The sequence below is a fragment of the Coturnix japonica genome, chromosome 5, assembly GCF_001577835.2.
Source record: "Coturnix japonica isolate 7356 chromosome 5, Coturnix japonica 2.1, whole genome shotgun sequence".
Lineage (NCBI taxonomy): Eukaryota > Metazoa > Chordata > Aves > Galliformes > Phasianidae > Coturnix > Coturnix japonica.
The window spans coordinates 24,138,368-24,154,507 of record NC_029520.1 but is presented as its reverse complement, the minus strand read 5'-3'; the positions used below and the strand labels follow the sequence as shown (position 1 = coordinate 24,154,507).

At 44.0% G+C, this 16,140-nt stretch overlaps 1 protein-coding gene across 9 annotated transcripts in view; it reads left to right on the top strand.

Moving 5' to 3' along the window:
• Positions 1–3,618: 3,618 nt before the first annotated feature.
• Positions 3,619–16,140, top strand: part of RGS6 (regulator of G protein signaling 6) — a 211,901-nt gene continuing 199,379 nt past the window's right edge. For 3 of the 9 annotated variants that reach the window (XR_001555658.2, XM_015864647.2, XM_015864649.2), the window contains exons 1-2: positions 3,619–3,820; positions 14,713–14,817. Coding sequence is in view for 6 of the 9 variants with exons in the window: in XM_015864647.2 (XP_015720133.1) it covers positions 14,734–14,817 (84 nt within the window). In the remaining 3 variants the exon portion in view is untranslated. Of the gene's footprint in view, positions 3,821–5,053; positions 5,184–5,504; positions 5,722–14,712; positions 14,818–16,140 lie in introns of those variants that run through there. The other 6 variants (XM_015864651.2, XM_015864656.2, XM_032445148.1 and 3 more) reach the window with 5 other exon arrangements.

Genomic DNA, 16,140 nt, shown 5'->3' with positions numbered 1-16,140 from the left:
GCAAAATATGTAAAAAAAATGTCTTATGGCAATATTTTCTATTTATTTCACATGTTAAATGCTTTTCAAAAGCAGGAGGTGATACAGTTTCTGCTTTGGCAAATGCGCAGTTTAATAAGATGCAGATAAATAGGGGTGAGAGGGACGTGGCAAATAAGCAGCATGATCAGGGCTGTGACAGGCACATACTGCATCTAGCTTGTTGCAAGCATTTTTTATAAACACATTTCATGCCTTCCTCCACACTTCAGTCTCCTCATTCCCACTGCACACCAGCTCCCATCACAGCTTATGTAATTAATCATGATAAAATCTATTTCAAACAGAAAGAATCCACAGTAAACTCCTGCAGTATACAGAAGAAAATAGCAGAAGATTCTGTAATTTACTCAAAATAACTATTCCTTGTGCACCTTTTCCAGTCCAGTAGGAGCAGGCTATATCTGGAGATATGAATTCCATGGGAATTTACTCATTGCTGCCATTAAGTGCAGCTAGCTTTAATAGTACTTCATTGACACTTCACATGGCAGAAGTGGAGGCTCTGGCCTGGGAAAACTTGGCAAGTTCTGATTGGGTTAATGGAGTCTGAGCACAAGGGTGATCCCCCTCAGAAACAGTGACAGCTCTCAAGGAACTGATCTCCTGGGGATTGGAAACAAGTGATAGAGAGATCTTAGCAGAGTCCTGGTCATTAAAAATAGAAAAACTTAAAACCCCCTCTAAAGATATGCTGTTAGTGCAGGAAAGATGGCTGTTAATCTCCTCACTTGGCCAGGGCTCTGATGTGTTCAGATGTGTGATTTCCAAGGCAGGAGCGAAAAGGAAGCCTCTGTTTTGCTTGAGCAAGAATTAGGGCATTAAGAAAACAAAACTGTTTCCCTTCTGATTAGCTGCATTGCTCTTGGTTCATTTTGGGACTGTAGTTTCCAGACCGTCTCCAGACAGCATGAGCTTCTTATACAACCCTATTTAAAACATCCAGCAAACAAGGTCTTCCAGACTGTCCCAGGTACACCTGCAAACACTCTATTTCTTTTCCACGGTGTTTTTTATCAATAAAAATGAGCAAGGGGGTCACTACTCACGTTGTTCTGATATTTTTAACTTTATATAATACATTTCTTCTCAGTATGTTTGGTTTTACGATTGCTTTAGATTCAAGGAACAAGTCCTCCCACACCTGAAATTCACAGTTTTATTTTTCCTAATGCTAACAGGTCACTGAGAAGTTTGTCAAGGATCACCCAGAACTGAAGAAGCATCAGAGCTGACACAAATTTCATGCTTGCAAAGACAGTCGCAATCCTGTTGTGCAAAGGTAGGAACAGGCTCTGGTTTTGTTCTTCAGCTTGTGTGATCCTTATAGATGTAGATGTACACGTTTGGCTTACACTGTTTAACTCATGGCTTGTAAACTACCAGTACACACTACCTGCCTTCTTCATCCTGACAAGTTCAATTTCTGCAAAACATGTTAACGTGGATCAAAGCAACCTCTTGTGGGCAGAGATCCCTGAGGGAGAGCTCTCCCTGGAGAGAAAGCATTTGTACTCATAGACATCTGGCAGATGTGGCAGCACCTCCTGCACAGGCTTTCCCTCTGGGGAAGGGTATGCAGAAAGACTCAGCAGAGCAAGACTCCCTGCACTTGACTCTCTGCTGAAGGAATTTCCAGAGAGCCCTGTGATGGAGATGGAAAGAAGTGCCAGTTTTCTGCAAACTTAATTTGTTTGAGGCTGAATGGCTGAATTCACCCATTTTTATAACTGTTGCATTTTTTTCTGCTGAATCCATACAGAACTTCGCACATGCCATAGAGGATCAGAAGTTTTAAAAGTCTTCTTCTGGAAAGACCAGCTAAGAATTGCAGAAGGGTACTGTGAAATGGCATGGAGGCAGTACCCCATACCTTGCTCCTGCTGAATGTTAGCATGAGGCTGTTCTGCTTGTAAACCTTGGAATCGGTTTGATTATGTTAACTGAATATTTACAAAGTAAAAGATCTTTCTCTAAAAAAGCGGAGGAATTCAAGACTACTGCTGTGGTGTGGTACTTGAAACTGTACCGTGAAATATGCATAGGTCTTTGAATTGACATTTTAAAAACATCCACAGTATGTGACAAAAAAGATAGGTTAAAGCCTCCTAAAAACTACAAAGAAACTGTGCCATAGCAGCTGCCTGAAACAAAATAGGAGAGAGGAATTAACGCACCAGCTAAGGTCTTAGAGTGCTGCAGCAGTGTCTGTAAAGCCTATCTCTCTGTTGTTCTAATGATGTAGGCTAAGACACAGGAGATAAGAAAAACCAAGGCACTGAAAGCCATAGTAAAACTGGGTCACTGTTAAACATTTGATGAAAAATAGAACCTACCTGAAGCAACTCTGAAAACCTCTTTGCTTTCCTCTCTCACTCAGCCAGAGAGTGGCACTGACTCCACCTCTGTGCCCATGGGAAACAGCCCCAGATCTGTGGCCTGAGCCAGCTGCTCCATTTTTATTCTTATAATTAACACTTAATAACTATTTTTGAAGGAGGTGCCACAGGGTAAGACTTAGTTATTGGACCAACAGCCCTGTGAAGGGAAGCATCAACCCAGCCTCAGAACAACTCAGGCACAGCAGTGAGCAGGACAGCACTGGGAAGCACAAGTGCGGGTAAATGCAGCATCACAGCCACAAGGGGATGGGACCTACTCCTGCAGTGCTGGGGTGGGTTACCACAGGCACTGGGGTTGCTTCTGGGCAAAGAGGGCTTAGCTTCCCTTCTGGGGGAAAAGGAAGGGAACAAGATTCCTTTCTAATGGAGGAACTGGCAGAGCACATCCACAGGAAAGATGCAAGCACCTTTGCACATCGAGTTAATGCACAGACACTCACTGCAGCCAACAGCGATGGCTTCTGCCCTTGGGACAGGTTTGCCTACCAGAGCTGTGTAATTCAGAGCAGCTTTGTTGAAGCTGTGAGAGGTGTTCAGGGCGCTGGTGCCAGCAGCCCCAGGCTGCTGCTGGGCATCATGAGTGTTGAAGGAGAGCAGGAGAGCTGTACCCAATTGTACCACACAGTGCAGCAAGTGAGTGAGACTGCAAGATGACTGAAATGTAAAATCAGACCCTGTGCGGTCATGAAGCGTACCCAATGGAAACAGCAAGAAAACACAACCAGACATAAGTGATGCTGACAGTGAAGTGTAAAGTCCATGCAAAAGGTGTACAAGGCAGAGCTCTTTTCTCCAACCCACCAGTGGACAAACTTCGCTGAATCTTTGGGCATCTGGAGATGGGACTGTAAGAACAAGGGCTCAGCCACAGCTGCACCAGGTGCAGACTTTCCCTCTCACGGTCCTCGTGGTGCCCTTAACCAGCCCGAGGCACCGGGACCGCCCGTTATTGATGTGCCTTTAGTGGGACTGTGGAACGCGGCTCCCCTCGGGTCTGCCTGGCCTCTCAGAACGCCGGGGCCGAACTTTCCTCCAGCTCCCGGGAGGGAGACCCAGGCCCGGCTCTACGCTCCGAAGTGCAGGGCGGGGCCGGGCGGGCAGGAGCGGCCGGGACCGCCCGCAGCGGGCGCTGCAACCGCTACGGGGTCGGGTCCGCCCCCACCGCCCCGCCCGGCCCCGGCCCGGCCCGCCCCGCCCGGCGGGATCGAGGGGCGGGCGGCAGGCGCGGTGTGCCCGGCGCTGTCTGCTCTGCCGGCCTGAGAAGGGGCATCCGAGAAGAGACGCGGAGGAAGAGCCCCCCGAGCAGGCTGCGCCATGGCCTCGGCTGACCGCCGCCCCTAAGGAGGCGCGAGGGGCGGAAGGGCGGCGCGGTTGCTACGGTAATTGAGCGGTGGAGGGCTGGGGCAGGTGGAGTGTGGATGTCTCCGGGCGAGCTGCGATACCGCGGTGCTGCCGGGCGTCCCGCTGGGAAGGACGGGGCCGTGCGGCGAGTCGGGCATTGCAGGGCAGGGCATGGCAGGGCTTGGGATGGGAGCCGGTGCCCCGTGGGGAACTTGGGAAGTGCCGCTCTCGTGCAGTAGAGCTTCGTTCCCAGCGGCGCTGCGGCGGGTCGCGTGGCGGAGCGGGGCGCCCGGAGCCTTCACCCCGCTGCACTACGGGCAGCGCCGCTCAGCCGCGCAGTGCGAGTACGGCGGGATAGGCTATAGGGCCAGCAGCGAGCTTCGGGTGTTCCCTAAGGGCTTTGTAGATTCTTCTGAAGGAAATACAGGTTTCCCACAGCCGCAGGGTATATCCACAAGCATCAATTCCAGGGAAGCGTCCCACGGCCGCGTGATAATTCCGTGGTATTGGAGCTTGCCGAGGCGCGCCATTGGTGCTACTTCCTCAGCGGCTGACTGTGAGCACTTTCACTCGTCTGCCTTGTAAATCTGCTTAAATAGAGGTCGGATGTTGGCTTGTGGTTATGGACCTGGGGGTGTGGGGTACAGAATAATTTGCACTTGCTGCTCGCATATGTGCGTTAGTAGCTGAAGAAACTGCTTAGATGCAGCCAATATTGACTTATTTTTAGATGAGCTGTTCCTTTTTCCAGCAACCTGACTAATAGGATGCTTAATGGCAAATGTTCCCGTTCCTTTCCTGCAAGTGTGGCTTCTAAATAGCCACTATTTACTTTTTACATTTTAAACTGTACTGGAGATCAGAAACAAGTGGAGGAGGAACAGTTACTGGCTGTGCATCTCGCACAGATGTTTATCAGCAATAAATGTTGTTGGGATTGATGTTCAGTCTCCTGACCAAGTTTTCTGGCTTCCTTCTACTGCCCAACCCTTGTAAGGAGAGGCACAGCAAGAAGCTGCATGCAGTGATTGGTTCTGCCTGCCTTCGTTTCTTGCTGGTGGTGCTGGTGATGCAGGGAGTGCAGGTACACCTGTTTTAGCCAAAATAACACTTGAGGATGAGAGCAAGACCAGTGTCCTTTTCAGGCACTAATTGCTTCCTAGCTAAGTGGTGTTGAAGTGATCTGGCAAAGCCCCCCGGTGTAATGCTGGTGAGCAGAGCACTGCTTGTTCCTGGGATAACTGCGTTGGTTAACATTCATGAAGCAGGGAGTGCTGGGGTCTGTCCAGTCCCCGTGAGCAGCTGAAATCAGGGAGGAGAGGGCAGCCCTGTCCCAGCAGACTGCAGCAAACCAGCGGACAGCAGGGGAAGAAAAGAAGCTGCTGTGCATGGAGTAGTAGGGTGAGCAAATAGCTGCAGAGCCTTAATGCTGCTTGTTAGACTGTGGGGAAACTCCTGAATGTGCTGTGGCTTGTGTTTCTTAACGGAATGCAGAGTTGTTTCTGGGCAGTTTTGCTCTCCCTGTAACGCTGTGAGCTTCCAGCTTTTCAAGAATGAGGGATGGTGAACTCAAAGGCTTTAGCTTGAAATACCTTTGATTTCTCAATCAACCCCTGCAGTTGCAAAGCGCCTGTAGGAGGAGGGCGAGCTGCCCCTCCCATGCCCAGCGCTACAGGAGAGCACTTCTGCCCTTACGAGCAGCTACAGCGCTCTGTGTGCTCGGTGCCTGGCGCTGAAGTGGCATTTCTGCAAACACACTTCGGCGCTGTAGAGGGCAGATTGTGTGAGCAGACAGGTTCACGTCACCGAGCAGCTCCGGGGTGCTTCAGAGGACAAACAATCCATCTAGCTCTCGGAACTGACACGCTCCTGGTTCCTCATGGGACTTTTCTCTGGCTGTTCATCACTGCCTTAGTATGAGAATTCATACCACGCTGTTGTAAGTACAAAGAAAACTCGGGGGCTATGGGATTATTATGCTTATTTGGGAAGGTGCTTTTTTGCGTCAGTCTTTGAGCTGTTGTCAAAAAAGCTGTGAGCTGGGCATCAGGTCTCTGTGCTGCTGCTGAAGATGAAGTAGTACTTTGAACCCTGAATGCTTGCTGCCATCTGCACGTTAGGAAGAAGCTGGCTGGGTGTGTTTCAGAAGCACTGAGGTGCCTACTGCTGCTGCTGGTGGACCCCTCCAGGGGTTTGCAGAAGCACCTGGACAAGTCAGGCACCCTGTTCCTGTTCAGTCACACATTTGATTTGCTCAGGCTGCAAAATTTCCTCTTTGTATCTTTGAAAGTTTACAAAGAGTTAAATGTTTGTATTTATATTCTGAACTAAGTTACTATGTTCCTAAGTCTCTAATACTTAGTCTGCAGGTCTCTGGATTTACCCTTAATCTCTTAACTTTCTGTACAGTGAATGTGTTTAGTCATAGCACTTCCCAGATTGTGCCCTTGAAGAGGTGTTGTACATGAGGCTTCACGCTGGGACCATGAAGCAGCTTGGCAGTGAAGAGAAATTAGTGCTTTATTTCTTATTTTATTTCTTTTTCTGCCAGGAATCTTAAAGAGAGTTGCAAATGCCATCCCAGTGGAAAGGAGTGTTCTGTCATCTACTGTACTTACAGCAACTGGCATTGGTGGCAAGAAATTCACAGGGTAGTTAAAAGCCCCTTGGATTGATTAATACAGACCTACTGTACTGTGGGGGTTGTGTGCTGAGCAAATGAATATTAATGGCTGGAAAGCCAGGGTTTCTCTGTTCAATTTATTGCTCCATCCTCTGTTACGTAGATGTGGGGAAATCTCTAAAGTTCATTGTGATTTAGTTTGTGAAAATAGTATTTGTTTCTGGCACAGAGGAGCAACTGGTTATAGATCATCCCTTCACTAGTGTAACTGCAGTCCAGTATAGACACTTAGAGGTTCAATTAAAGGAGCTGTCTTCACAGGACCATTATAATGTAACAGTAGTATAGTGAAGCATATTAGTATTTGTAATGCACATAGCATATATTGCTATTTACAGTACTCTGGTTATGACACTGTGGAGTTCAGGGTAGACTAAGAACTGCAGTGGGATTTGTAGGCTATGCTGAACTGTGTGAATGTGTGAACTGGAGCTGGCTAATTCAGAAGTGCCTCAGATGCCTTTTACATTGCAATTACTGAAGTGATTTGGACTTAATTTGCATCTGTGAAGGCTGTAAGTTGCTGAGATATATAGTGATTTCACTGCCCAGCTGTTGATTGCATAATGTCCTTCACGTACATGGAATGCTACCAGAGCTGTTGCATGGTACCACATCTTCAAGAGCACCTGTGCTTTTGGGTAGCAGATTTCCCATTTTATGTGATTGCAGGGAACTGCAGTTTTCCATCCTCTTGAGAATGATCAACCAGCAGGAGCTCTCAGCACTTTGGGGTGTTTTAAACGAGATTGTACGGTCACTAATCAATGCAGGGATTAATTGGTTGTTACACCAACTTGCATTCAACTACTTGAAGGGAGTTTAATTTTAGCAAACTCCATTTGGCACAGGGTGCTTACGTGGAGAGATACTGAACTGGGTATCCAGCAGGTTCTGGAGCCTAAGTTTTTAATTTTAGTATTTGATTTTCATGTCAGCCCATATCAGAGCATCCATGAACTTGCACTTCTCATTGTTTTCACTTTAAATAAATTTATTCTGCTCTTTTCAACTTATTAGATACAGTGCAAACTAGAAAATGCAGTCCGCTCCTCCTTCCCCCAAGGAGCAGCTTACTGCATTTGCAGTGTTTTCTTTTTGTGATGTGTGAAGTAGAAGGCACTTTGAGACAGTGTATTTGATGGACCAGCTTCTTTGCATGCCTTAACTGATGCAAGGAAATTGTTTTTTCAAGAAAGGATTCCAATTGGAGAAGGGTGTGTTACTGCAGTAGTTAGTCACCTCGTTTTCCCCAGGGAATGATTTTAGCCAAAACGTTGGCATTGTTGCTAAACAACAAAACACAGCTTCAGCTCTTTCCTTTGCAGTTGCTCCTCATAGACTGTATAAATACTGCAGTTGTTTGGGATCACCAATTCAGATGAAGTTCATAGTTGGGCTACATCTATCTCTTTGCATTTCTAAGTTCATACACTGCTGACACTAATTTCAGTTAAGTATTCAGCATGTATTTGGTGTTATATTCTCTGTAGCTATCCTTGGTAACAGTGACTGGCTCAGAGCCTTTCCAAGAGCCCTTGTGCTCACAGCAGTGTTTTATTGGAAGGTAAAGTGATGATAGGTGGATACGGCATTTTGTTTTGAATTCTTTGGAAGGAAGGTGGATATACTGGAGCCAATTTTTCTGACCCATTAAATCAAAAATAGACTTGGTACATAGGTGCCAGTTTTAACAATTAATTCCGTGAAGAGAAGCAATTGTCTTGTTAACAAACAATTCATGTGTCAATATTCAGTGCCGTCCTTCTGCATTGCACTTTTCCTTTTGGTTATCTGGCTCTTCTTGTGTATCTGTCTATCAAATAAAAGAAAGCTCTGAAAATGGGAAGTGTCTTCTTTAAGTCAGCAATACTTATAGTGCAGTTTGGGTGGACAGACCAGAAGACAGGTAGTGTGTATTTAGCATGTACGGAGCTAATTAGATGTCAGGAAATGTGTGACTTAGTCAGTGGCAGACTCTGAGAAAGTTAATTTATATTGACTTCTGTCCCTGGATGTTATATCCAGTTGTAGACAGTATTTTCAACATTCTAAATACTTAGAAATATCTGAAGCTTTAGAAATATGTGGAATCCAAATGGGGCATGACTGCCTGGGGAGAAGTGAGGAAAATAATAATCTCCTGTGGTTTATCAAGAAGGATGGTGATCTTCTGACAGGTATATGAGACAGACCATCTGTGGCTAATGTGACACCTTGAACACATAGTCCTTCTATTGAAGGACATACATAACTGGGAACAGCAAGTGATTGGTGAGGAGTATGTACAGAAAATAGCTGCTTGTGTTATGCTATGCAGTGGGCTGAGTTTAAAAGTGCGACCTGTCGGCGTGTGGGAGGCCAAGTGGTTTGGAGTGCCTGCAATGCACGCTATTGCCAGGGGAGCTTTTTCTGGCCACCAGGTGGTATCTCTGTGACCTGAAGACACAATCATATCATGTGTTGGTTTTTTCTCTCTTTTCAGTAAGTTTTTAAAAAACATGAGACAGTTTTGCAGCCCACCAGGACAAGGTAATGCACCAGGTGACTTGGGATGTGGTGTCAGGGTAAGTGAAGCTGCAGAATTTGTTTTGGAAACTGCTGGAGGGATGGGTAAAAAGCAGAGAGCCTAACCCTACATAGGGTCCTGCATCCAGTAGCTGGGGTGGTGATGGGAGAGAACTGTGTGCCCAGATACTGGCATGGGGCTCTCCAGAAGGAAGTCTGGGAGCAAGGGAGAAGCTAAGCAGTGCAGGAGGTTGGGAGCCTGGGGCTTGCTCCCTGCCCTAATACTGTATGGAAATATAAACATATAGTATGTTTTGTGGCAAGCTTTTTGCAGGAAACAAGTAGTCACGTATGTGGAAGGAGACTGCACCTTCAGGAGATGTCAAAGCATTAGAAATTTGCAGTCTTGACCTCTGTCAGGATCCCATTTTCCATAAAAGGGAAGATAAAGGGAGCAGTCTGGAACAGTGCCCTTCCTTCCTGCTCTGTCAGGTGTGCACCGGATTTCTTTCTGCCTGTTGCCAGGCTGGTGAAGTTCTGAACCCCTGTGCCTCAGCTCAAAGCCTCCTGAGCTCTGCATTATGCAGGGAAGAATGAGGTCTTTTGGAATCTGATTGTTCCCAGTATCAAACAAATTGCTTACTCATAAACAAAGAGGAAATCGTTTGGCCCCAAAATCAAACATTAAGTGCAGTTGCTGGAAGTGTTTATTCATTGTTCCTTAAAAACAGCAACAGAATGACTTTTGTTGATGATACTGCAGCACTCAGCGCTTGGAAAGAGGGGCAGAAAGTCTGGGGATGATCTTCCACTGGGAAATTATTTTCAGAGTAACTTTGTTCACCTACAGATGAGTATCCAAATGTCATGGTGATGCTGTGTGGAACCAGGAGCTGGACTGTGTGTCCCTTTTGGCTCAGCACATACTGTGATTCTGTGGTGTGATTCCCTGCATAGGAATCCCCAGTTCATGTTTCACTTGGGTCCTCCTGAACACCTATTTTGGGAGGGGAAGCCACTTACAAAGCCTTGCTCTGCTGGGTGAGGTGGTCTGCAGGGCAGTGTGCAGCAGCAGCAATTCCCACTCCTTGCCAGTAAAGGTGCTGGTAAGGATGGCAGAGTCCTGACCTCACCTTCTGTCTTCCTGGCTCTTTTTGGTTCAAATTAAACATAGAATCCTTTGAGTTGGAAGTGACAATTAAAGGTCATCTAGCCCAATTCACCTGCAGTGAACAAGGATACATCCAGCTATTGCAGGATGCTCAGGGCCTAATCTAGCCTGACCTCGAATGACTCCAGGGATGGGTCTTCCATCTCTCTGGCAATCTGTGGCAGTGCCTGTTGTGTGTTAGTTGTATTGATTCCTTTTTGGAAAGTTGTTTCACTAGTCATACAGTGACTAGACATGATTTAGCAGGGGGTTGTTAGGGTAGTATGGTTAGGTCATGGTTGGACTTGATGATCTTAAGGTCTTTTCCAACCTGATGATTCTAAATTAGCTGGATGTTAATGACATGAAATTATTCTTATTCTGTAGTTGCATGCTAAAGCTCCAAAGCTCTTTTGTTGTGACATATGTACTACAAAATAAAATATTTCAAGGACAGCTTATAATTAATTACAGAGCACAAAGGTCATTTCTACTTGTTGTTACCTCAACTTATGTTTCAGCTGAGCAGTGCTGGTGGACGTTTACATGGGGATTCATGTAGTAGATTTTGTTTTACAAGATTTAATATGAGCATATTATTCAGGCAAACTATCTCATTTTATCTCAGATGTGCAAGAAATGTTTTGCAACTGGCAGTTATGCCTATGAAGTTCACAAATAATTTGTTAAAAGTCGAGATCAGTCCACGACCCTGTATTTGTTTGTTAAACACAGATGATAAATTCAAGAAGGAGTTGCTGTTGTGGAAGTTCTTCAGTTTTGTATTTCTTCTCTTTCTGTCTCAATTATCTCTAAAGCCCAGAGTCAATAAGGACTCCTTGATGGGTTAATTTCTGTGATGCATGGGGGTTCTTGTTGCCTGTAAGAGTTTTCTTACAACCACCTTGTTTGCAGTAGTCAGAGTAGTTTAAGGAATGAACAGGAAACTCTTAATTTACTGCTAAGCTTCTATCTGGTAATACCTAAGCCTTAAAATGCAGAGGCTGGCAACTTTGAAATTTTGTTATTGTATAGAAACTCTAAAGAAATGAGCTGTGGGGAGGGAAAAAAAAAAAAAAAAAAAAAAGCCAAGCCATTTAAAAGGAGCTCATGGATTCCTTTGTGATGTGTAGGAGGCACATCTCTTTATGACTTCTAGATTTGTGGGTAGTTAGAGAAGCCAGATCAGACAAGAGGGAGATGAAACTCATCCGTGGTTCAGTTCTAGTCCAATATGATTATGTTTCTCAGGAAATAGAATTATAGTACAAAATAAAAAATATCAACAAGAGCCAAACACATCCTCTCTTTTTACCATTTGTGCCTCAGCCCTTATTTACTTAGGAAGTTTTACTTTAAGGTTTCATAGGCCATCTTATCCCCACAGTTACAGGTTACTGCTTCGCTCCCTGTGCGTTACAGAGAACTGTTAGTACAACTAGCTTTCAAGTGTTACCACTTTTGTTGCTGCAGAGTCCGGATTACTGCAAGCTTATACACTTATATATAAATATGTACTTATATTATATGGTAATGTGGTAAAATGCCTTTAGGAGTGAGATGCTGACAGTGATCTTCAGGTAATAATTGGCAAGGATTTGGAGACTATGCCAGTGCAGTTTTCTTTCTTTCTTCCTTCCTTCCTTTCTTTCTTTTTTTCTTTTTTAAATAAATGTCTGTTCTCACCCTTTTCAGCCCTGCATAACAGAAATGTCTGTGTAAGAAGGATGGATTCTTTTCTGGTTGATGCACTGCAAACATTTACCTACATAGGCTCAGAGGGAAGAGACTTATTTATTTTTTAAGCTATTTCTCTATCCGGAGTATGTTAGACTGGCAGTGAGGAAAATGTAGTGTAAAACATATATTTCAATAGTATTCCTTGAAAAATCAGTCACGTAACTCTTTCATGCTGTAATTAAGGGATTTGCTTGTTTTTTAATGTGTTAGTGCATAGTAGCCCTTATCAGCAAAGCATTTTACAGTTTTGCAATGCTGTGGGCCAAAAAGTATTTTAAAATTCTGCCTGGAAGGAAGAGGGTGTAGGGAAGAGACACCTGCTCTCACTGGGATCATCATTAAGACTGAGTGGGTATTTTGTTTTTTCTGACTTCTGGAGTCCATAGGTACTCCCTTGAGCAAACTATCTAGTGTTTCCAGACTTGATGTTGTTTGGTTGATGGTGTGTGCCCTCCTGGGGCTGTAATGAAAGCACTGGCAGGCTGCTCTGAGGCCATCAGGTGGCTGGAGATACTCTCAGTGGAGTCATCACCTGTGTTGGCTGGATGTGGAAGGGCAATCCAGAGGAGAATAGCTCAAAGCTCTTTGCAGTTCTTGTGGTCATCCTATCTTTAGTACTGCTTTTTAAAAATGTATAGATGGAGATGCAGATAGGGAAAAACAGTCCAACTACCAAAACAGTACAAGTGACGGGTTTTACTTCTGCCAAGTACACATAAATAAAACTGGACTTAAATGAAGTTCCTAGCTAACATTAATTTTCATTGTAAGGTAACAACCCTAAAGGAATGTGCATATCTAAATTTTTTCCTGGCTTATTTGGATTACCCATTACAACTCAGAAATAAAAATCAGTTGGTGTTTTCCTGCATATGAAGCTCACACAATATTTGCCTCTCCGTCTTTCTGCATAAAGTGAGTGGACATCTTCTGCAATAACAACACAGTTGCTACTGAGCTGGACTTGGCAACCAAAGAAGGACACCTTGTCATTTCTCACACAAACTTGGGTTACAGTAAGAAATGAATTGAGTAAACAGGAGCCAACAGGAGATGCTTGGTGCTGGTGGGAGGATCTTTCCCAAATTTCTGTCTTCTGACAACAGATTGTGTTGAATACTTTTTGTTGGTATTCAGAGGTAGTTAATGGTTCCGTTGATGTCACTGTGGACAGAGTGTGCTGTGTGTTCTGTGAGATTTTGTTGTTGTTGCATGGCATTGGGGTAAATGTGCTGTGGTGGGAAATATTGAAGTACCCAAAAAGATGAAGTCAGCTGACAGTCTAACAACAGCACCATGATTTGTAAGTGTGGACATTCAGAGTGAATAGTGCAAAGAGTGAAGCGCAGCAAAATAATGCTGCAGAGGGCTTTTTGACCAGAAAATGTAAGATTATTTTTTAAAGAGTATTACTCAATTAAAAGTGAATTCCAGTTGTTTCCTTTTAAAGTATGCAAATACGATTTCAGATGTAATGTAAGAAGTGAAGATGATCTTCACATACTGCAAAGGAAGCTGGAACTTCAGTGATGTGATGTATGCTCTCAATTCTGCTTCAGCTTGTCATTGCCTTTGGGAAGCTGCATAAAATCTCTGCTGTGCTTCTGCTTCGTTAAATTGACTGATGATACATAGATCCCACTTGTTTAGCACCTTGAAATCAAGACTAAAAGCACTGTGAAAAAACACAACAGTGTATATCATTCAAAGTACCATAATTTTAAAAAGCTTTAAAACTTCACTGTTTTATTTATTATTACTGTTATTATTATTATTTTTTTAATCTAGTCATTATGTTTAGAGGGTTTATTCCATTTTATTTTTAGCTCATGGCCTGGCACAACAGTGTAAGGCTTGTGCCTCTTGAAAGAATAAAATGGGAGTTGAGTCTGATTTAGAAAATCTTTAATGTAATATTTAAAGGATATCAGTGAAGTTTAAAATAACCTCTTAAGTGGCCTGAACAGGTTTGAAAGGTGATTATATATAGTTTGATTGAAGTTAGAACTGGACTATTGAATTTAAATCGGTATGTGCATGTTGTGCATTTCTGCCCATATAAAAAAAAAGCTTTTGAACGAGAATTCTGAGTCCTTCCTGCACCATGATCTTACTTTAAAAAAAAAACAGCCCTAATGTTTTTGTCTGGAGCCTGGCATGATCTGAAGGAGATGAAACAGCACTTTCCTCATGTGTTTAGAGGATAGTTGAGTCAGGCTAGGGTGTGTTACAACTGGTGACTGACCTGCTTCTTGCTGCTATTTGCTTGCTGTATGATGAGGAAAGGGGAGCAATCTCCCCTCTGCCCTTACCCTGGCATGTGGAGGGCTGACAGATGATATTGTTGCTGTTCCACCAGTCTTTTAGGGGCCCTCTGCTCAGCCCTCATGGCCTCACCTTGCCCCAGCCTGTTGCCCAGAACTTTTCTCCTGGTACTGTCCTTGTCCATCTGTGTGGGAGGCTGTCACCTGTCCTTGCCATGTTTCCTGCAGCTGCAATGCTATAACATGATGGAAGGTATGGCAGTGATATCAGGGTGGCACAGTCCTAGGCTGCAGCAAGTAAGAAAAAACTCAAATGCAGAAAAAGATGAAGAAAAGCTGTGTACCTTTAGTAGGCAGGGGTCACCAGCAAGATACCCTTGCCTTCTCTGTCAAACCTTAAATGTGGTATGGGAAGGGCTGGATCCTGGCTCTTACCCTTCTGGTCACTCGGCTGCATTCCTTGCAGATGAGCTCCCCTGGGTGGGTCCTGCCTTCCTGCCTTCCCACCAGGTGCTCAATCACTGGTTCAGGCTGAGAGTCAGTGTTTCTGATACAGCAGCCCACTGAATTCTTCTGTCCCTACAGGCCCAGTGACAAGAGGCAAACATGGCCCAAGCACCCCCTGACCCCAGCAGTGCAGAAGCTGTGGACCCTGAGGAGAGCTCCCCAAACATGATTGTCTACAGGAAGGTAAGAGTGGAGCTACTTACAAAAGCCTACCCCTAGCTGGCATTTGGCTTGTGAAGGGATCCCTGCTCTTTCTGAAGTCAGAAATAGGTTCCTGTCTGCTTGGTTATGCATTCAAGCTAATTTTGGGGGGAAGAAGGTGTTTTAAACTTTAGCATTTGAAGGCTTGGTAGTATTGTTCTGTTCACTGGAAATGTCTTATACTTGTTAGTTTGAAATACTTGATAAGGGATTTATAATTTTGTAACTTGGAAGGTATCATTTCTTGTGAAGAGTTATGATGCAATTTTATTTGGGTATTGTCTGAGTCTACTGAATGAAGCTGAAGTGATTCTTTGTACCTTCCCAGCTTTATCATAGTACATATGAAATGTCTGGCATGCAGCAATCTTCTCACAGATTTTTTTCTGTTTTTCATTTTGTGGGGTTTTTGTTACATAATTTATAGTTTGATTCTCTGCAGGTAGATGTTATTACTTCCTGTTACATTGCTTAAATTAAAAGAGAAATGCTAGTGAAAAATGACTCAGGCAAAGGTAAAATAACACCAGCGTGTGATGTCAAACACTTTTTTTCACTATGATGGAATGTCTTATTCTGAATTACTTTGGAGGTAGTATTAAATCTGAAGGAGAACAACCTATTTGCTAAGATATTGTTTGCCTCTGGGCTAGGCTTATATATTGCCTATGATATTTGGGCTGTGTAATTTGATGAAATCTTGTAAATTTTTTTATTCAGCCAGCAGAATATTTCATATGAAGCATGCAAAAGAAAGTACTGTGCAGTTCTGACATAAATAAAATGTCTCTTGCATGGCTCAAATAAGTTACCATTCTGGCAACTTGGGAGCTACAGTGTTAGCTTATGTAATAAAAATGTGTGTAAAAATATTTTTTTCACTCATTTCTTCACCTTGGAAAATAGGTGTAGATAACTGAAATACATTGGGTGTGTGCTGCACTGATCTGCTTTAGTGTCTGCAGTCTCGATGACTTTCATACTCTGAGAAAATAGTTTGTTTTATACAGAGCATAAGTTGTTTGAAGTGTTACTTTTTGATAACCACGATTTTGGTTTGGTTGTTGCATATTTGGTTTGGGATCTGGAATTGTTAACATGGGAAAATTTTCTGGGTAATGTGTAGGCTTGTTTGTTTTGAATGTGTTATGAACACACTTTGACTGCTAATTTGGAAACAGCAGTAGCTGGTTAGTCAGATTGTCTTCTAGAACCTGTTTACTAAGAGGTCTAACACCAGCAGATGGAGGCAGATCTGGGATAGTAAGGAACTTTCTAGTTATGTGATCTACCATTAGGGCATAA